Source organism: Mastomys coucha, unplaced genomic scaffold, assembly GCF_008632895.1.
Source record: "Mastomys coucha isolate ucsf_1 unplaced genomic scaffold, UCSF_Mcou_1 pScaffold3, whole genome shotgun sequence".
Lineage (NCBI taxonomy): Eukaryota > Metazoa > Chordata > Mammalia > Rodentia > Muridae > Mastomys > Mastomys coucha.
In genome coordinates this window covers 45,128,920-45,151,320 of record NW_022196909.1, presented here as the reverse complement: position 1 = coordinate 45,151,320, position 22,401 = coordinate 45,128,920, and the positions used below count along the sequence as shown (strand labels likewise).

At 48.6% G+C, this 22,401-nt stretch overlaps 1 protein-coding gene across 3 annotated transcripts in view; it reads right to left on the bottom strand.

Moving 5' to 3' along the window:
• The window catches only part of Btbd9 (BTB domain containing 9), a 364,895-nt gene that overhangs the window by 37,680 nt on the left and 304,814 nt on the right, over nucleotides 1–22,401 (bottom strand). For all 3 annotated transcript variants that reach the window (XR_004112166.1, XM_031346710.1, XM_031346712.1), the window contains exon 9: nucleotides 19,113–19,220. Coding sequence is in view for 2 of the 3 variants with exons in the window: in XM_031346710.1 (XP_031202570.1) it covers nucleotides 19,113–19,220 (108 nt within the window). In the remaining variant the exon portion in view is untranslated. The remainder of the gene's footprint in view (nucleotides 1–19,112; nucleotides 19,221–22,401) is intronic.

The following is a 22,401-nucleotide window of genomic DNA, read 5'->3' as shown; positions in this document are numbered from 1 at the left end:
GGGGCTGCTGCTTCCACGAGCAGAGGTAACTTACCAGGGGCTACACCACTGAGGTACATGACTGTGGCAACCACTAGTCGCCTTATGAGTCCCTCCCCCACCCACAATGGCTGCCGATCTGCCGCTGCTACTGTGCACTCCCGGGTGCAACAGCCTCACCATGTCCTGAGCAGAGTGTTTCACAGTCCTCCCTCTCGGCCTCCAGTTCTTTATATTCTTTCCAACATGCCTTCCACGAAGCTAAACAGCTATATTCTTAAGAAAGCCAGAGATCACAAATGATTTTGGTTTAAATTACATTTTCCCCTTGAATGGCTGCCGAGAAGGTCACTTCCACAGACTTCCCAGGGAGGCCAGCAACACAGAAAATCCACTTTCCAGAGTCGGAGTTGAGAACTTGAGCCAAGCAGCAAGCATGAACGTGGCGTCTGACTGCGTCACTTCCGGCAGGTGCTCAGACGCTTGCTTGAAGGAGGCCGTGTTCTAGTCAATGGGAATGACTAGGGACACATGATCAGAGCCTTCAGCTGTGGCTCTAACTAGAGGTGACAGCTCTCTCGAGTACGTGGGCTCAGATACATGCTCCACCCAGAAGAGCTGTGTCTAAGAGCTGGGCAGGAAGGGAGAACCCAAAAGAGCCCACAGAGGGTCCTACTGTGCTCCTCAGGAAGCCTGTGATGAAGAGTCTCAAACAGACAAGACGCATTCGTGAGAATGGTAGCCACACAAAGTGCTTCCCTGGAGGTGCCCAGATGCACCTCATTAAACACGGCCTTCTGGAACAAGTCTCTCTAGAACATAGGTTAATACCACCTAAAGAGGCCAGGCCTCCTCTCAAAGCCCAGCTGGCTGGCCCTACCCAGCAACCCTGCCCTGAGGCTACTGTGGCTCAGCCTGGGCAAAGCCCATTACCTTCTGGAAGCTGCCCAACCAGGAGGTTGGCCCACTGAGTTTGTAATCCTCATTTTAGGCAGGGTAGTCAATGTCCCTTAGTGACTAATCTCATCTCTTTTCACTCTTCAGGGCAGTGAGCAAGACTATAGTCTGCGCCAGGGTAAATCTCACTTTTTACTTATCCACAGCAATAATCTGTATCTAATTTACTAGTAGTGTGACAAAGTCTGTGTTGCAATGTCATAAAAAGACAACGCAGCACCGCAGTCTGATTACTCACGCATCCTCGGTGTATCTGTCCATTTACTTTCGTGAGATTATCTTCCCGGTTCTAATCACGCCTGTCTCTGTGGAGAAGCGCTGTGGTTTTGGCCTGAACAGACACAGCCCCTGCCTGACCCCTGAGGAGAGATCAGATGGACCTCCAGGTCTATCAGAGACTCTCTACAGCACGGATTTACTTTCTGACAGGAACAGTGCACTGATGGGAAGGTGGACCGCCTCACGCCTCCCCGCTGGCTGCACTCCATACAGGGCTGGGTAAAGACAAGGTTCGAGAAAGGCTGAGCTTTCAGCAGCCTCGGCACCACTCTCGTCGGCCAGAGCCGTCACCTGCCTCCTTTTGGCAGGTAGATCTTAGCGTGAGCTGCTATCCAGTGACAGAAGAACATAATCTGGGGGTCGGTGACCTTTGTATTCATCTAGCCTCAACCTTTCCCATCCTGTGCAGTCACCCCCTCTGCTGCAGGAGGCCTGGCTGCCACATTTGCATGCATAATGTGCCCACAAGCCTTCTTTACAATGTTTACTTCTCTGTTTCTTCCAAATGAAATCACTGAAGGGCAAATTTGATTTTCAAATCAGTTTTAAAACATCTGCCTTCTAAAAAAGTAAGAGTGGAGAGATAAGGCTTTGAGATTACAGGCTGGGGCTAATTATTTTAACTGATACCACTGTGTCCTGGCTAAAAATATACATGCTAGGCTGTCTTTAACGCACACAACACCTACTGGGTGTTAATATTTCATTAGGAGACAGCAGACAGTCCTGAGGGTGTGTTTGTGATTCCGAAGGACAAGGTGAACCTATGACCCTCTGCACAGCCAGCTTTTCTGACCTTGAGAGTCCCGCACCTGTGTCTGCTCAGGCTGACTCTTGGTTCCAGCCATCACTGCCAGGAGGAGAGCTGGTTAGCATTTTTCAAGCTGTCCTTTTGTTTTGAGGTTGTGGCTTTGCTCTGTGGGGTGGAGCTATGACCCTACTGCCAGTTGGGGTAAGGAGAGGAAGGGACAAGACTACCTCCCGCCACACACACACATGTAGCTCACACACACACATATGTATATACACATGTTGTCTGTGGGTATCTCTATATCTATGCAGCCATGGTATTATGCCAGGGCTTTTCAGCCATGCATGCAAACATTAAAAGAAATTTCAGAGGTCAATCCATCCTGTCTTCTGCCTTATATAACTGTTATACATTTTTACTGTGAGCATATCAATATATTCTCTTAATAAACACAGTCCCTAGAGCCTAGGATCAAGCTTTGATTTAGGAATGGCACTTTATAGATGTGGAGAAAGAGGTACAGGGATAGCAGGTGACCCGTCCAGAGACATGGAACCAGTTCATGGGAGAGCAAGGCTGGCTTCATCCTTTGTGGCTGGAGCTGCACCCCCACCCAATCCCAGTGTACCGGGCCTGCTGTATAGTCAGCACAAGTGTGATGCTCACATGTACTTCACATTCATGTGTGTGCTTTAGCAAGTGGCTGCACCACCCCTGGGCAGACACCAAGCCCTCTACAGGTATTCAACATCCAGGAGATGTACAGGAAACACCACCGCAACACAGGGACTACACAGCTCTGTTCCTAAGGAAAGACTGGACTTCATGATCCTCTTGTCAAAAGCCAGCTGCAAACCTCCACTCCCTTCCACGGGCTCTTTAATCTGGTGCTCAGGATTTCTGTCTGACACAGCTGATGTCACAGTGAGTATCCCGTTAAGTGAACTGGATGGACAGTTAGAGGTCTGCATCAGCTGTGTCTACTGGTAGGCACTGAAAAAAACAAAAAACAAAAACAAATAGAAAAGAAGAGAAAAGAAAAAAGGAAAGAAAAGAGTCCTAAAAGGTCGGTAGGCTGGAGGGTCAGAGTGCAGCTGAAGCACAAGCAGGGTTCCTGTAAGCTCAGCCCTGTTCTGCCAGAGGACTGGGCTGCAAACAGATTGAAGCCAGAGATGTGGGAAAGCCGCCTCCCTGTGAACACCACACGGCTCTCACGCACTGCTAAAGTTAGCCGCTGGGATCGCAGCACTTGAAGGATTACCACAGAAGGCCAATGATAGAAACAAGACTGACATGTTCATCTCTTCAGCAAAGACCCCGGCCTCAGACACCCACACATCTGGAAGACGTCACAGGAGAAATCAGGCAAGGAGCGATAGTCACAGATAGCCAGAGCCAACACTTGCTGCTTAGTCAAGGATTCCCACAGGTGAGCACCCGTTTGACCCTCAGGTTTCAAGGGATCCCATACCCTCTCTTCTGGCCTCAATGGGCACCAGGCTCAAATGGTGCAGATAGAACATTCATACATATAAATAAAAAATAAAAATAACTCTTAAGGAGAGAACTGCAAACTCTAATGCTATTCAAATGATCTACACAAACCCCCATGACAACAGGCTGGGCTAGAAACCAAAACCCAGGAAACAAGTGAAAATCTGGCAGCCAATAGAGCTAGGACTCTTGGGATTTTGGTAGCAATTGAGTTGTTCTATGGACGTTTGATTAAAACTGTGCTTCCACCTGGACCAGTGCACTTCAGGCATAGACCAGCCTTACATACAGAGGGGCCATGTCCATGGGAGACGCGGCAGGAGGAAGCAAACAGCTCCCAGAATCCCACCAGGAGACGGGCTGTCTAGACTCGGATCTGGGAAACAAGGGCCTCAGAGATGGCTGGCCAGGTGGATGACAAGCACGTCCCTGAGCAGCCCTGCAAGTGTTGGGTGCAATCAAGGGCTCCATGGGACACCTGCCCCCTCACTGCTCAGCAGCTGAGCCCTGGAAATATGCTTACTAGCTTTAGTTCTAACAACAGTCCTTGTAGTCTATCCATTTGTCCTGTGATTTGAACACTTTTTCTGATCGATTTTTTAATTTTTAATTATTTTTAGTTAGCATACAAAATAAAGCATATCCACTGGGACTTTTTATACACAGATTGCTGCAGCTTGCTTATATTCACCCTCCGCTAGCCCCTTCTCCCCCCCCCCCCCAACGATGCTGTTCCTCCTCTTCTTCCTGTTTCCCTTATGCCTTCATGTTATCTATGTTCAAATCTAGATTCCATGTATGAGAGGAAACCTGAAACCTGTCCTGTCCCCTCTTAGTCTCTCTTGGTTCTCCCACCCTCACCTTACCACCCTCTTTGTAACTTTACTCGACACTTGAAGCAAGCACAACTCCAGTTTGCCTTTACTTGAGAAGGAGGCAGTGGACAGGAGTCCTCTGTGATGTGTGCATGTATGTGCATGTGACGTGTATGCTGTCTAGAGGGTGGTGGTCGCCATAGGCTCATGTGCTTGAATGCTTAGTCCTCAGTTGGTAGGGCCGTTTGGGGGGCCGTGGACGCTTTAGACTTGAATGCTTAGTCCTCAGTTGGTAGGGCACTTTAGGAGGTGCAGCCTTGCTGGAAGGAGTGTGCTACCTGGGCAGGCCTTGTCAGGCTTCAGAGCCTCACCCTGCTTCCTCACCCTGCTTCCTGCTGTCTCTCAGCGCCCTGGATACAGGTGAAAGGCTGCCAGCCGGCTGGCTTTCTGTTCAGCTGCCATGCCATGAAGGATTCTATTCCTCTGGGAACATAAGCAAAATAACCCTTTCTTCTGTGTGTTGTTTGTGTGTGTCATCACAGCGACAGGAGCACCGCACACCAGGCAGAGCTCTGTCTTCTCTGGCCTTCGAGACTCCTCCAGCACAAAGAGCTTATCAACCTGCTTTTCTATTGAACAAACATGATCTTTTGTGCCAAAAAGACAAGATGGTAAGGTCACCTTTTAAATGAGATGTCACCTTACAACTTCTGCCTCTCCTCTGGTTTTAGCAAGTCACAAAGGAAGGTGAGAGTCAGGACAGATGTCGTCAGGAGGGTTCTTTCAGACAACAGTGCCCGGTGGCCGGAGAAGCACCAGGGCTTCCCCCATAGGGACCCACAAGGCCTCTGTGACATCACCAAATCAATACCTGCTGGTCTCATTCAGGAAAGAACCACTGAGAGTCCTACAGAAGGAAAGGCATGACCAGATGATGTGAGGAGACAGAGGCGGGACGAGCAGCACGGCAAGCAAGCTTAGAGTGTTAGAGAAGGATGTGCAGCCTTACTGTCCTGGGACCGTCAAGGAAAAGCAGAGATGATGACGCAGAGGTGAGGAAGGTTACAGCGTAAAGATTTTGCCTATTTATATTTTAAATGTATTTTCTGGTGACTAAGAAAATTAAAAATCAGTGCAAGCACGCAATCAAATCTTGAAAGTCTGTGACTTGGGTGAGAAAAGCAAACAGCATTAAGACACCTCCCTGTCAGTAAGGGCACAGAGTCCTGGGGTGAGGCCCCTTCTACACACAGCATAAAGACACCTCCCCATCAGTAAGGGGACAGAGCCATGGGTTGAGTCCCCTTCTACACACACAGCCATGGGGTGAGTCCCCTTCTACACACAGCATAAAGACACTTCCCCGTCAGTAAGGGCACAGAGCCATGGGATGAGTCCCCTTCTACACACAGCATGAAGACACCCGCCTGCCCCACCAGTAAGGGCACAGAGTCTCGGAGTAAGCTCCCCTTCTACACACAGCATGAAGAGCCCACCCCACCCCACCCCACCCGTCAGTAAGGGCACAGAGCCATGGGTTGAGTCCCCTTCTACACACACAGCCATGGGGTGAGTCCCCTTCTACACACAGCCATGGGGTGAGTCCCCTTCTACACACAGCCATGGGGTGAGTCCCCTTCTACACACACAGCCATGGGTTAAGTCCCCTTCTACACACACAGCCATGGGGTAAGTCCCCTTCTACACACAGCCATGGGGTGAGTCCCCTTCTACACACAGCCATGGGGTGAGTGCCCTTCTACACACAGCCATGGGGTAAGTCCCCTTTGTACTTAAGAAGCAATAGGGAGCGCAGGAAATTTAAAACAATAACTTGAGACTTGGCAGTTTTATAACCCAAGCTATTGAGCTGGCTTCAAGATGCACTAATCCCCTGAGAAAAAGCCAGGACACAGTGGCAGGCAGCTCGGGAACGCACGGCATCATTTACTTGTACACGGCTATCTTACAGCTGTTTATTTGCCTTTGACACTTGAGGACAAGAGTAACCATTACACATTTTGGACAAGCTTGGAAAGCCAAGTATCTATTTTGTGAAGAAAATCTGCCTCTGAAACTATCATGTTGGTGCAAAGGGAATCCCCTGCATTTTGACTCTAGCTAAGCCAAGCAGAAAGCCTCTGTTGTCAGGCAAAGTGGGAAATGACCGCTTACACGATACTGGATTGCAGTTTATACAATAGAGTACAAGTGTTCATTATAGATGAACTCTCGTACTTAGCATCAGAGAAGGCAGAAGAATAGTGGACAGGAGTGGAGCTAACATGGCCCATTGCGGAGCCTCCCCATGGCTGAGCAACAGTTTTAATACAAAGCCAACCAGCAGCGTGCAGGCTGCAATCCTACCATCACTGGGGCAATGGACGTTCGAAAGCATACTTGAACTTCCCTCTAGCAGGCTGCAGGAAATACCGTGGCTTGTGCTGCCCAGCTGTCTGGGTAGCATGATTCCTGGCTAAGCAGGCTACTTAACCCCTCAAGACTCAACTGGAGAATCTGTGTCTTATTTGAGGGGGTCAGCATTCACAGATGCCTCTGCACCTCCATCTTACTCTGGCGGGGGCCTGAGCCCCTGGAGTGGGCTTAAGCTGTGCGGCCACGGTGTAGCGTGCCAGCTCACTGCCTGGCCTAACGCAGTGGCTCCGAACATGTTTGCCAAGCTAGTGAATTGTCAGATTTCTGAGCTAACCTGGGCCCAGGCCTCACAGACTGGGGGTCCTAGCCTGTTAAAGGATCCAGTACTGGTTGAATTATGATGTTAATTAGGAAGTGGCAACAGGAGGAAAACAGAGAAAGCCATCAGCAGTTCTCGTCCCAGATGTGAAAGGCTTAAGAGGGCTGCGTCTTCCATGGCTTCCCCATCTCCTCAGACATTTATAGCTAATTAATATTAATGGTAAAAGATCATTCTACTGTGATATGAAGTTATAAATTTGAAATCAGATTACAAGCCCACAAATGCCTCTGTAATTGTAGCTGCTTTGTTCTAGCAAACACCTAAGTACTGCTTGATGTTCTGGGGTTCCTGGGCATCGGGCAGCAGCAGCATCTTTGTGCACTGGGGCTTCCACTGAGTTTGCAGCTGCGGTGACAGGCAGAGGCCTCAGTCACAGGAGCTAATGGCGCTGTGGGCACATGAACTTGTCTCCTTTTGTTTAAATCTGTGTGACTTCGACAGTAGGCTGGCACAGAACTAGATCTTCCGTTAGAACTGTGATATAAGTAAGCAGGCTTCTGGGATCCTCCCTTTGAACACTCAGAGTAACCCAGAGGACAGGCCACAGAGGCGGAAGACCCGGCAGCTCCCTGGAAGACACAACTAGCTACTCAGGCCTGGTACAGCTATGCAGTGCTGCTTCCTGTCGGCCCGAGGCCCTGTCCTGAAGCAGAAATGCACTCTGAGGCTCTGGGCACCAAAGATGAGCGAGCCACGGCTGTCAAGATGGCATCTGTTGCAAGGCAAAACCATGGGTTCTCTGGGACAAATTTAATGTGCAATGCTACAAGGGAGGGAGAAGGAAAACCAGGCAGGTCCACACAGCCAAGCTATGTCACTAAGGGCACAGACGTTCTTTTGTTGTTTGTGGTTGTAGCGTGGGCTCCGAATTGTTGTATGACTTGGGATAAAAGAAGAAAAACCAAGGTCTGTGAAGAGAAAGCCTCCCTGCCCCTCCCCCACAGCAGCTGGTAAATGTGTGCAATGCCAGATGATCACCGCCCTGAAACCACACTCTAAAACTTTGTAAGAAATGTTTATTACTGATACTCAGTGCATAATTTACAACGCTGTGCTGAAATTCACTTTCACTCCATTTCAAGGGATCGTGAAAGGAGAATGTCAACTGTGGGGGAAATACACTTTATGGGCCTTGGCTTAAAACAAAAGGAAAAACACACATGCGAGGCCCTCTCAGTGGAGGGAAATAGTTTAATAAATGGCCTAATGAACAGTGTAATGATGTTTTAAAAGTCGGTAGCAGGAAGAAGGAAGGAAAACAGAGGCTAATATGCTGCACAGCCTGGATAATGAAGCCCTGGGCGAGCCGGGCTCCAGGACTGCGGGCGGGGGACTGTACTTCAAAAAACCAATTTCAAACTATGAATTATGATATGGCTAATAGGCTGCACAAATTAACATTCTGTGGAAGAAGCAACAGTGACTGTAGATAGGAAATCATATAAAAATATAGGTGGGTCTCTCTGCAGTCTGTGGCCTTTGCTGCAACTCTGGAAATGGGTCTATTTCTGCCTCATACCTCCCTCTGTTGTAAGATCCGAGTTCTCAGGACTGTTGGTTATAAAATCACTGGCTCTCCCAGGTGTGATGTAGACTCGGGCAGGCAGGGGGTCAGACTACGAATGCATATTCCAGAAGAACGTTCTCATTCCTGCTCTGCTCTGGTCTGTCTATCTATTCTCACAGCACTGCTGCAGTCTTTTTTTTTTTTTTTTTTTTATAAAAACCATGGTGTTAGTTGGGAGGTGGTGCCGCACACCTTTAATCCCAGCACTTGGAAGGCAGGTGGATCTCCAAGTTTAGGGCCAGCCTAGTCTACACAGAGAAATCCTGTCTCTGAAACAAACAATCCAAAACAAAAAACAAACCAAACAACACCAAAACCATGGTCTGACTATCTATACAAAGTGTTGAGTCCGGGATTTAGGACCTGGAGACCAGGGTTCTGATCTGAGCCCCGCCATTAGGCATGGACTTGGGAAAGCACTGTGTGGGGTGCTGGGGCTGAGACTGATGCTGGTGCCCTGGTGGTTGCTGTTTGCCTTGTTACAGAGAAAGAGGAGATACAACTATTAAAACGTCTCCTGGTGTAGACAGGGCTCCTCCTAGGATTGCAGCATGTGCCTCCATGCAAATTATCCAGCAAACAGGAGACCAAATTAATGTTTATAGTTACACAACACCAGAGGTTTCTGTGGAACAAGTGGGCCCTGCACCTCAAGAGGACCAGGACAGTTTACAGTGAAAAATGGCTGGAATTTGAAAGCATCCTTTCCTCCCAGCCTACCACCCTTGTTCCCTTCTGGGACACAGACGTAAGAACATATGAAATCCTCATCAAATGATATGAAAAGGTATCCAAGGATGAGGGTCAGAAAGAACTGATCACTGGGTGGGATCTTAGGAGGGAGTGGGAGGCAGGAAGTTGAGGGCGAGCCGTCACAGGCTTGTTCACTGGTCCGCAGTCACAGGCAGGCAGGAGCTCACCTGTGCAGAGCAGGGCAGCAGGAAGGTTAGGGAACCTGGGTGGACCAGAGCAACAGGGAAGTTATGCATGTGGTGCCTGAGCACGGGGTGGTGGCAGTCAGTAGAACGTAAAAAGCAGACAAGAGCTGGTGCAGTGGAGGTGAGGGATGTGCCTAGGTTCTTTCTGTCCTCGGCAGACCGCTGGAATTGCTCCACAGGTGACACAGGACTTACAGCATCAACAACCAGCCCCAGGGCTACTCTAGAGCTGTACCAGGCTGGACAGACGGCACGGGGAGAGAGTGTCAGGGGAAAGGCAGACACTGTGTGATAATCAAATGCCAAGTGTGGAGAGCCCAGGAGAGGAAAGGCAAGGTGGTGAGACATGTCCAGGCAAGGGCACAGTGGGAGGAGCTGCAGGGCAGGGCGAGGAGGGGAGGAGCAGAGAAATGATCAGAGGAAGAGGCGAAGCCAAGAGACTAAGATAGTTAAGGAAGAGAGCTCCTTAGCCATAAAAGTTGACTATGTACACACTGGACTGCTGAAGTCACAGGAAAACACACACACACACACACACACACAAAACCCAAAACAAAACAAGAAAACTTCCCTGGGACTTAGAAGCTGACTCCTGATTTCTAGGGTCAAGTCTGGAAACTGAGGCAGGCCACGGTTTACAGGCCATGTAAAAGACATGCTCTCCCTTGCTGTGCCTTTGCTATGAGTTGTCTTTCTGTGTTTCAGAGATAGCATCCTGATGGTGGGTTTCTAGAGTGTACACTGTGATGATGGCTACTTTAGCACCCAGTGCTCGGTCTGTTCTAGGGTCAAGAGGCAGGTCCTACACTCAGCAGTGTCTATGGCAGAAGCTGAGGTGGTGGAGCCCGCCTAGCCTGTGCTAAGGCATAGTGCCTGCCTAGCCTGTGCTAAGGCATAGTGCTCTGCTTGCCCAAGGCCAGGAGTGGGGACTGAGCTCCAGGCCTCCAGAGCAGGTCCTCGGAGGCACTCAGAGTCTCCTAGCAGGGAAAGGCACACAAGAGGCCTCCTGAGAGGTTTTGAGTAAACTCTAGAGTCCAAGATCAGTATTCTTTATTAAAAAAAAAAAAAAATTAACCTATTACTTTGAAAATTCAGAGAACCATTGAAACCTATTAACTTGACAGAGTTGGGATTTTAAATCAAATCCATTTCTGAAGCGAAACGGGGCACAGCTGGCAGAGGATCTCAAAGCTCTTGGCCTTCCATAAAGAACTTCCCTTGCCTAAGAGTCGCTGTAGAGAAGGGAAATGGACACCCAGCCCATTACCAACCTCAGGTGACAGACACACTGCTCCTGGGGATCCATGTCACAGACTGAGGGATGGTGGAGAGATGACAAAAGAAGAGCCTGCCTGGTCACGCACACCTGATGCTCACACAGCTGGCAGAGGAGGTTTCACTAAGGAAGGCTTCAGCGTTTCCTAAATCATGCGCATGTGGAGCGCGGTTCCCCTTCCAGAGCAGTACAGCTCTGCGGTGAAGGAGGGAGAGGGCAGTAAGAACTGGAGCGGGCAGGTACGACCCCAGGGGACCATTCCCTTCCAGTTCCTTCACTGTGAGTGTTCTGGGAAGGGAGGACGCTCACCCACAACCTGCAGACAGCTCCAGCTGGATGGGGAACGTACTACACAAAACTTTACACAAAACATCCTCTTTAAAAGCACAGGCCTGGCCAACGAGTGGCCTGCTGATGTTCCCTACTCTAAAATTCACCGCTTTCATCGCTCAGAAATGATGGGTGCACACAGACCTCTCCAGACAAGCTGTGGTGCTCAGGAATATGCCCTTTAGAACTGGATCTGTGCGTTTTAGCTGACTGCTGCTGGGGGAGGGTATTCCTCTTATGAGGATGTGTTTCTTTATTGTTCAAATTCTAAAAGTCTTGACAAGAATTAACATCCAAGTTTGCCCTTTAAAAAATAAAGGAAAGAACATGGTTGGCTTTTTCATTATTGTCAAAGTGTGAAAAAAATGGAATTAAGTATGAAGAGAGAAAAATAAAATCTTCATCCAGCTGTTTGAAGGTGACAATTACACAACCAGCATTCATTAATTGGCTCACACTTCCAGAAGGAATAAGTAAACACACTCTTCAAGTCCTGCAGGAGTGAGAAGAGGGAGGAGCCTGGAATCCAGGAGGGGGAGGAGCCTGAGCCCTGCAGGAGTGAGAAGGGGGGAAAAGCCTGAGCACTGTAGAGTGAGAAAGGGGGAGGAGCCTGAGCAACGCAGAGTGAGAAAGGGGGAGGAGCCTGAGCAATGCAGAGTGAGAAAGGGGGAGGAGCCTGAGCACTGCAAGACTAAGAAGGGGAGGAGCCTGGGGTTTCAGTGAGGTATGTCTCTGTGACAGCCCTTTCCAGAACACTAACCTGATGCTGACTGGGAACTTCTCACCAGTGGCAGCAATGGTGAAGATGTGCCCTTCTTCAAAAACCACTCATTAGTGCTGACAAGATGGCTCAGTGGTAGACAGCCTTTTTTGCTCTTGCAGAGGACCTGCATTGAGTTCCAAGCACCCACATGGTGGCTCACAACTACCCTAATTCCAGTTCCAGGGGATCGGATGCCCTTCTCTGATCTCTGAGAATACTGGGCACATACATGGTTATTATAACACATAGGCAAGACCTTCAAACACATAACATTCTATGAAACAAAACCCCGCTTGCCTTTTGGCATGTTTGTGACATGTTTGTTACATACAATGCCAACTGCACAGCCAGCCATGACTTCCTAGCAATTGCTCAAAGCTTTTGTTATGTTGACTTCTGGTTAAGGAATAAAATAGGTGGAGAAATTGCTTTCTAGACTTTGTCACCAACAATGGGAAAGATGACACAGAAAAATGAAGGCAAAGTCAGTCACTAGGTTTAAATGTGCTGCTTTTCAATCTCAGAGCAATTTCAAAGAGGTCTGAGGCTGTAACTCCCCACCCTAAAATGTGCTGTCGTCCTCCCCCGCCAGGAAAGTGCTCAGAGGAAGCAAACAATTCCTCATTCTTTCTAAGACCCCAGTCTCAGACAGCAGTCACAGACAAGAGGCCAGGGCAGACATGTGCTTCCTAGGGTCTGAGTGTCTCGAAGCAGTCAGGGCACAGGACTCCTCAGATGTGGAGAGCAGGGAGCAGAGCAGGGGCGCCCCAGACAGGTCTTCACAGACACGGGGACTGTGAGGCACTGGCTGGGGAAGTCACAGAGATTTCATATTACAATGCTGTAGACACAGTGCAGTCTCAGCCTGGCTTGGCCCTTGGCACCAAGCGCCCTAGAAGCTGCTGGGACAGAGCACCATGCCACACAGTGCCTTCATTTAGCATGACAGAGAAGAAAACAGGCTGCTCTGCCAGCCAGAGCTTTGCAAATGTGGGCAAGGACACACAGCTACAAAGTGTTTATAACTGCAGCAAGAAAAAAGTTTCCTCAAACGTAGCTGTTTTTCTAAAAACATTTTCTATGAAGTAGGTGTAAATTGGTCAAAAATGTAGAAAATTAGGAATACTTTCTGTAACTCAACTGCATCAGGATAATAGCTATTAACAGGGCGGTCTGATTCCTTTGGGTTTTCATCTATCACCTTCCTCCTCTTCTGTACTCTGTCCTTAAGCACTCAGTCCTGGGGTGAGCACTTGAGAAACACGCAGACAGCAAGAAAGACAGCAGTGTGACAGGCAGAGGTGAGTTAGGTAGAGAACAAGACACAACAATTCAAGGCCTTGGATTAGCAGTAGCTGACTCCAGGGGGCCCCCAAGGCAGCACTGGGGAGTTTCAGACAAAGGTGGCCCCCACTGCAGACATTTTTACTTTTCACTATTTCTAGAAGCCTTGAATATGGCTTCAAAGAAATATAGAGGGAAGCCAGGCATGGTGGTTCACAGCTGCCATACCAGCAACTCAGGAGGCAGGAAGATTACCACATATTTGAGACCAGCCTGGTCTTCACAGTAAATTTCAATCCAGCTGGGGCTAAGCATCAACAACCCACCCCTCGTAAACAAGGCCAATGTTCACAGCACTGCCAGCACGCCTGGACACCTGAGCAGGACGCCTGGCCCACGTGTTGGGTTCACCTGGACTCCCCCCTGAAGCTAGGCACTGACTTCCACAGGCATGCACAGCCTCAAAATGGGTTGTGATTAAAAAAAAATGTAAACAATGCAAGAGCAGGAGACCGTGCAATAACCGGGTGACACCGACCAGATGACACACTCGGTCAAATGAAGGACTTAGTGCGATTTAACAAAATACGCAGGCGCAACACTCTGCTGTCTACACCATCAGCAAGGTGGATCTCCTACACAGGAGGCTAGCCAGCAGTGTTAAGCCGCAGCACTGCAAGTCGTCAGGCTTGCAAGGATGAAGAGACATCCCTAGAAGCCTCTACAGAAACAAGAACTGGGCAGCAGCAGATTTTTTTTTTCTCAGCAACATTAGACACTAAGCAGCAGGGAGTCTGAATTTTATACAGGAATGAAACTCCTGGAGGAACTCAATCCATGTCAAACTGACGCAGACACGTAAAAATTCCTATTTGCTTTTGGCATTCCTTTTCTACAGATCTGCTCTACATAGTGTCTGTCAGTGATCTTAACTAAATGTTCTGCCTCACCGAGCGATCTCTACCGAGCTTCAGGGTACCCTATGAGAGAGAATGGAAAACGAACCGAGCATGAGGACAGCCCTGGGGCTTCTTCCTTGTAGCAGTTTACACACGTGTGTGTCCTGCACACGGCAAGTAGTGAGTGTGACTCAGCAACAGGCAAGCGGAGACCCTCAGGGCTAAACTTCACACTCCAAACACAAAGCAACTCCCCTTGCTACAGCCCAGGGGCTCTGTCCCAGGACAGCAGGGACAGTGACAGAGCCATCACTCCTAGGGAGGCCCAGCTGCGGCTGCTAACCGTGCCGTGCAGCCTCCCAGGCTGGAGGCTGTTTATGGGCCAGGGATAGTTCTACTTAAGCACTGGCTTAGCAGCACCGCTGTCAGCCACCGCTGGACGCTGGGAGGCATCCAACGGTCAAGCAAGGGAACTGGCTCCAGGGCAGTGTGGCACTCACAGAGAAAGGCTCGTTAACCCTTTGTCATGCTGTACAAGAAAAGGAATTGAGGATGTGCCAGACTAGACAGGAAAGAAAGACATTTACATCACAGCTGCAGAGTGGGTATAGGAAGCAAGCTGCCCAGAATCAACCAGTGGATGAGCGGCAAGATCCAGATGCTCTGCTGATGGGAAAACTAAGCAACAAGGAACCTTGGGCGAGAGAAAGCTGGTTAATGTGCACCTACTTGACAGCGCTCTGCTCGTTCTGGGAACTCACAGAAAGCCTCACCCATCTGAAGAGCCACAGAGCTCTTCTCAGGAGGGCAGGAGGGCGGGTGCTTAGAGGCACAATGTAGCAGCTCCCTCACTGCCCAACTGGCAGATATGTTCTAGACAATGTTTCTATAATCAGAACATCACAGTGACTTCTCAGTGGTTTCCTTTCAGGGTCTTTATGGCCACAGAGAAAGCTTAACTCTAAATTATAACCAAGGATCACAGACTTTTACAATTTTAATGTGGTCAGCTGACAGAAGGAGGGGAAGGGAAAGAAAAGACAGACATAAATGAGAAGTTCAGAGAGACAGAGCGAAACACACAGAGTCAACTTCTTCATCAACATAGTGGGATGTCAAGAGCTTCTGTCCTTAGAGGATGGATCAGAAAGAGGAGGTCAGGCATACTGTTTGTTTTAAAAAGACAAACTGTAGTAGTACTAAAAAGAAAAAAAAAAATCTAACCCAGAAATGAGTGGTTTAAAATTTCTTCCTCTTTTATACCAGGGAATTACCAAAGCTGGTGAATGAGCAGAAACAAGATGCTGTTGGTAGTACAGGAGTTAACAGGGAACAAACCGGGAGCTACAGTCAGAGGCAGTCCCTCTGAGAGTGGACGGGACAGTCAAGCTGTGCTCTCGCCCAGGTCCCCTGTATTGTTTAATGTGTGCTGTTTGCATTTGTTAGAAACGGTTACAGTCCAACAATTTAGAAGAGAGCAGCGGAGGAGATTAACAACTTGACTGTAAGGTCTGAAGGCTCAGGGTAAGAGAATATGAGAAGGACAAGAGCTACAAAAAAGTTTAAAAAACAAAACTGCCAATACCAAAGCCGGACTGTCCCCAATAGGAAAGAGCCTTCTTCACCCCCATGCAGCCAACTCCGCCTTCCGCGCTGCCTCTCCTAACAGGAGGCTGCACTTCTACATGCAGGACCTTCTCTCAACATCTGCTCTGAAGTACCAGAGTGACTACATAGACGGCGGAGGTACAGCGAACTGCAATTATGTCTATACACGTAAAATCCCAACTGTTGGTTCCCACTGGTCCTAAGAGTCAACAGAATCTTGCCTTCCTTTTCCCTTCTTGTTTGCTCTGATACGTCAAAAGTTCACAGTGCATTGATATGTAAACCACTACTGGAGAACCTGTGTGTTATAATCGAAGTTGAAAGCTTGTTGATTATTGAAGTCCATCAATGAATGGAAACAAACCAATAGGATGCTGATGGCCAAGCAAAGGCACTGAGAGGCTCTGCAGAGGAGTTCCTCCGCACAGACCCCTAGTGAGCTCAATACAAAGCACTGGGCCAGGCTTCTGTGTACGGTGGGTGTGCTCTTGCTGAAGGCTTGTGGGGCTCCCCGGATGGAGCACTGTACAGAAACATAAAAAATGACAGAGAGGACTGTCAAGGATGCCACGGATGGGGCTGGAGAGATGGTTCAGCGGTTAAGAGCTCGGACTGCTCTTCCAGAGGTCCTGAGTTCAAATCCCAGCAACCACATGGTGGCTCACAACCATCTGTCATGGGATCTGATGCCCAATTCTGGCATGCAGGTATACATGTAGATAGAACACTCATATACATAAAATAAATAAAAGACAAACTGGCAAAGATGGTGAGCTGTGGGGATCCAGTCTAGCTCTGGAGAAAGGGTTGGGGCAGTGGATCTTGGGCCTCGAGGCACACTACTGTTTGTAAAGGGTGCCAGCAGATTAGGAACAAAGCAACCACCCTGTTCCCCTGACTCTCCACACAGGTGGTTTGGTGTTCTTCAGTAACACAGGGATCTGTAAAGTGGGATCTATGTCATTAAAGCTCGGCCCCTGCTCTGTGGAAAGGCGCCTCTTCCCTCCAGGCGACTTCCTCCTTTATAAGACAAGGGCCATATCCCACAAAGCACTCTGCATCCAGACAACGAGACACAATATATGAAAGCACCGGAATACTAGTCAGCAGGTAATAGCTCGTTTTCCTACGCTGTAGCCAAGGTGCTCACGGGACTCATGTTCCCTGACAAGGGGTGGTCTCATCACACTCGTGTGGACAGGCTGTTTTGTCCCCAGTGGCATGTGAGTGGAAGGACGGCCCACTATACAAGCCTGGGATTCTTAGAACCAGCTCTAAGTTTCTCATTCTGCCTCCGTGACCAGTATTTGCTAGAGGCAGAAGATGCCAACGAGCCCCCAAACCATGATGAACCCACAAGGAGGGTCCGCTTGACAAGCAGGGGCACCCATGTGGACTGTTACATTATTACATGAAGCCAGTTAAACACTGAAACTTATATGGTAGAGCCGTGTGAACAGCTCCGTGAAACATGCTGTGTGATGGCCACTCTAACAGTAGAGCTGATGGTACTGAACACTGAGTCAGACACATTGTCCATGCCATTAAGAAATCATGGAGCAGGAGCATAGCTCAGTGAGAGCAAGTGCCTAGCAGATGGGGAATCCTGGCAACCAACCAACCAAAGAACAGACATGAGAACAGAAATTACAGCCGAACAAGCATGCGAGAAGATGCTTAGTGCACGAGCCACAGGCCAATGCCAATCAAAGCCTCAGTGGCACCCACTTCAATGACTGTGGCCCAGAGATAATGACAACAAGGCCGTCGAGGACAGGGAACTGATCTCTCACATGCTGTTCAAGGCTATGCAGAGCAGCTGCGCTGTCCTTCAAAAAGCTCAATGCAGTTACTCCAACAGTAGCTGATGGTATTGAACAGAGCCAAGTACAATGTCATTAACGCCATTAAGAAATATGATGCATGGGGCAGGAGAGATGGCTCAGCAGTTAAGAGCACTGACTGCTCTTCCCAAGGTCCTGAATTCAATTCCCAGCAACCACATGGCTCACAACCATCCATAATGGGATCTGATGCCCTCTTCTTGTGTGTCTGAAGAGAGCGACAGTGAACTCATATAATTAAAAATGAATAAATCTTTAAAAAAAATATGATGTGGCAATTTTACCCCAGGGATCCACCCAAGAACACTTAAACAGTATGTTCACACACTCTCCTGCACAGAACCATGCAGAGCAGCCTTAATTACGAAAGTTAAAGAAAAGAAACCATTCAATAGCTGCCAGGATGAACAATGAGAGAAAGTGAGGTCACACACTGGAATATTATCCACCCAGACAAAAAGAAAATCCTCATGTATAACAGATCCAAGCAGGATGAAGCGGAGCATAGGCGAGGACACGGAGAACAGAAGGTCATGTCTTACGGTTCCCTTTACGTTGGCTTCCCATCCTCTGCAGATGCAGAGACAAAGTAAATGGAGCAGATGAAGGGAAATGGGTTTGTTTTCAGGAGGGGGTAATACAAATGTGGCTGAACATCAGAGAATAATGGTTGCACGGTTCTGTGAATGTACTAAAGAGCACGGTTACACACTTCCTAAGGGTGAATTTAGAGTACAGGAAGATATCAGAGTTTGGGTGTAACCTGCCCTCTAAGGCCCGCGTGTGAAGGCTTGTCTGGTCATCAGCCTGTGCTGGCAATGGAAGTGGAGGCAGGAATCAGAGGTATGACCTGGAAGCCAATACTGAGGCTCCGGCAGCTCCTTTCTTCTGGCTCCTCAGAGTCACTTGGGAAGATCATGACCACAGGCACAACCTCAGAAACATGAGCCCCAAAGCCTTCTTCTGTGTAAGTCATTTCTCAGTTTTGTGTCACGGGGTGGAGACCTGACTAACAGAATCCGAGTTTGATTTTTAAAGACAAAGTCTCAGCTTTGCTTTGCTTTTTCTCCCAGAGCAAACTCTCCCCACAGGCCCTGAGCTCTTTCCAGGCATCATGGCCAGAACCCCAGGATCCTTCTTCACGGGTGTCCCCACAGCCAGGTGAGCTCACTCAGAGACCCGGTGCCAAAGGCGGCTAAGAGCCGAGGGCGCATCGCGGCTTCCTGGGTCTAGGTTCTGGGTGACATGATGAGAAGACAGAGCTCTACAGTGACCACGCATGTAAAACTCTGACAAAGTTAGGATTCCTAAGAAGGCAGTGAGGAGCTTGGAGCTCAGAGGAGGACTGCACAGGGAGTCTCTCACGTCTGTTTTGAGTTATGTCAGTCATTTTCAAGTTCAGTTCACAGGTAAAACCTATTTGTGCACATCAAGTAAATGCTCATTTAAATGCTTGGTAGTCAAAACTGAAACAAAGGCTCATTCCTGGGGATGCCCTTCACCCCTGCAGGAATCTTCCCGGGGCCTCTGCGCTCACAGAGGCTGCCCTGGCAGTGCAGGGGCTACTTACTTGCAGGACACTTTTGTTCTGTCGGCCACCATGGTCCACTGCTGCTGGTTGGTGGAAACCTCAACGTAGTAGCTGTAGCTTCGATCATCGCAGTCCCAGAGTAATAACCTGAGAGAGAGAGGACACAGTGTTGTTGTCTTTTTTTTTTTTTAAGATTTATTTATTGTTATATGTAAGTACAGTGTAGCTGTCTTCAGACTCCCTAGAAGAGGGCGTCAGATCTCGTTATGGATGGTTGTGAGCCACCATGTGGTTGCTGGGATTTGCACTCAGGACCTTTGGAAGAGCAGTCAGGGCTCTTAACCGCTGAGCCATCTCTCCAGCCCCTGGCATTGTTGTCTTCCTATCCTGTCATGGGGCCTGCATTAGCTCTTCCCTACCTGCTGTGCCCCACCTGGCATCCAGGACTGCAGAAGGAGAGAGAATCCCAAGGAGGACATGAAGAGAAGGAAGGGCTGGCTCGGGCTGTGGGTCCCTCTTTGGAAGTCGGCTCCACTAACCACCTGATCCCACGAGCCTCTGTCCCCTTAGAAGCCCAGTTCAGACTGGCTTAGGAGGGAGTATGTCTGTCCTGTGTCATCTTTGCAGGTTCTCCAGCTTTTGCTGTAGCATCTGGGCTAGCTGAGGGTAAGATCCGAGAAACACTTGCTCTGGCGATCAGTGCTTCTGACGGATGCTAACGTGCACTTCCCGTGTTTTATGTTTCCTCTCATTCTTACCAGGTTCCCACATAACTCTGGTAAGATTACCTGCTGTGTGGATACAGCTGTCCCTTAGCATCTGTAAGAGACTAGGCTGTGGCTACTCAAGTCCTCAGTAACATGACACTATATATATTTTATATATTACAAAATCTATGCACAGTCATTTTATATATATTCATATACCTCTGACGTGTGAATATAAACTCACAAGTATACACAAATACACCCGTATACAGACATGCCTATGTGTGTGCATGCACATTCTCCACAGACCAGGTCTGGGTAGGCTAGGTCAGTGAGCCCACAGTCCTCCTGCTTCAGTCTCTTGAGTGCAGTGCCTGCAGGACTGTTAAATGTTCCACTCGGCCTCCTGCAAAATTCCAATTATCCTACGTGCCTCATAATACCCAATAAAAGTAAATGCCACGTGAATAGTTTTGCTCTGTATTTTTAAAGGAATTGACCAAAAATATTGTGTCCTTTTATGCAAATGTTCAACTATGTGAACCCCAGCTGTGTGAGGGCCAACTGCACTGGAAAACACTCATTATCTGGGAACTTACTATCTTGGTCGTGCTTGGAGCCCCTTTCCTGCTCTGGTGAGAACTTTAATGACTATATGAGTCCACTTACTCCAACTTCAAAGCAGAATAGCAGTTCCTTCTAAGGACGGTATTGACTGGGAAGCAGGATGAGGCAGCTTCTAGAAGGCCAGAGCCATGCTAGTTTTATCTCAGTGGAAGTTGCATGGCTACGGGAGCCTGGACGTATTCATCAAGCTATGCACAAAAGATGTGTGTGCGCTCCATGTGTGGCTTGCAGTTAAAACCAGAATCTGAGCCTATAATATGGTTCTGTGCTTGGCAACTGGCCATGCCTCAGAGGAGATAGATCACTGATTCCCACTATCTCAGCCATCATTGCCTAAACAGAGTATGTGCAACGTCACACCGTGTAACAGGAACTCACATGCATGTGCTTCCAGTCAGCCACAACAGTGAGCACATGGAAGGCACTGCCCATGTCTAAATGGGTTTTCTTCTTTCCTTCTTTCCTTCTCTCTCTCTCTCTCTCTCTCTCTCTCTCTCTCTCTCTCTCTCTCTCTCTCTCTCTCTCTCTCTCTCTTTCTTCCCCTCCCCCACTCCCAAAACAGGGCTTCTCTGTGTAGCTCTCACTGTCCTGGAACCCTCTATGTAGACCAGGCCGCCTGCCTCTGCCTCCCCAGTGTGGAACTAAAGGTGTGCACCAGCACCAACCACCTGGTCTAAATGGTTTCTCTCTCCCCAGAGCTTGGTCAGCGCTCGGCAGATGTCAGAGGGCAAACACAGCCGCAGCAGTGATGACCATGACAGCCAACACTGCTTTAATGCTCATGTGGATTAGGGCCCACAGTCAAGGGCTCTCTCCGCACAGTCTGCTCTGCTATACACCGAAATACCCTCTCAGCAAGCACAACTGCTCCTCTCGAGTTATATAAATGGCAGATGCGAGCCTTGCAGCTCCGAGGACCTTATCTAAGCTCATTATCAGTGTATGAATGATGCAGAACTGCAGCCTGGTATCCCAATCTAAACCCAGGTCTGCAATCTCCCTGCCTCGTACTCCTGTTATTCCTAGTTTATGCATCTGAACTGTACCTCCGCTGTAACCCTCACTCTGTAATAGCCAATTCTGTGTTTCAGTCAATGAAGTCCCTCGCACAGTTGTTTTGTGTCTGTGGAAGGAGCTGAGAATCAGCGCTGCCGTGCTTGCTTCTCAGTCTTTCACCTGGGGTAGGCAAGTGCTCCACCAGTGAGCTGTGATCACAGCCCTCAGATTTTTCCTTTTGAGGTAGAGTCTAAGTTGCCAAAGCTGGCCTTGAACTTCCACTCTGTAGCCTAGGTAGTCCTTAAATTGCTTGATCTCCTGCCTTTCAGGCCTTAGAGCAGCTTGGACGACAGGCCTGTGCCCATGACCTAGCTCCTTTCCTTGCAATTCTCAGCTTCAGTTCTATGTTCTGCTTGCTATCAAGTAACAGTCACTTGCTAATACAGATATGGGAAACATCAAGCAAATTAATTCTTCATTTCATAGCTCTAGTAACAGGATTCTCTAGATAATCCTCAGTAGAATTCTGGTCTTCTGTTTGCTTTGTTTTGTTTGTTTTGTTTTTTGAGACAGGGTTTCTCTGTGTAGCCCTGGCTGTCCTGGAACTCACTCTGTAGACCTGAGTTCAGGCTGGCCTTGAACTCAGAAATCCGCCTGCCTCTGCCTCCCAAGTGCTGGGACTAAAGGTGTGTACCACAATACCCCGCTCTCATTGGGATTCTGGATTATTAATGGAGAACCAGAGTGTTACAATGGTAACACTATCCTTCCAGATAAACATGAGCAAATGTCTTATAGAAAACCCAAATGAAAACACTTGGTCTCTGTGGGACAGAACCTAACCAGATGTTTCATAAGAGCCTACCGTGAGGATACACGGTAAGGAAAAAGTACGGTTATGCAATTATGAGTACTGTGAATGTTCCCAGAGGATCTTGGAGAGACTGAAGTATCAGAAACTAATTAGTGGCGATACACACCTTTAATTCCAACACTTT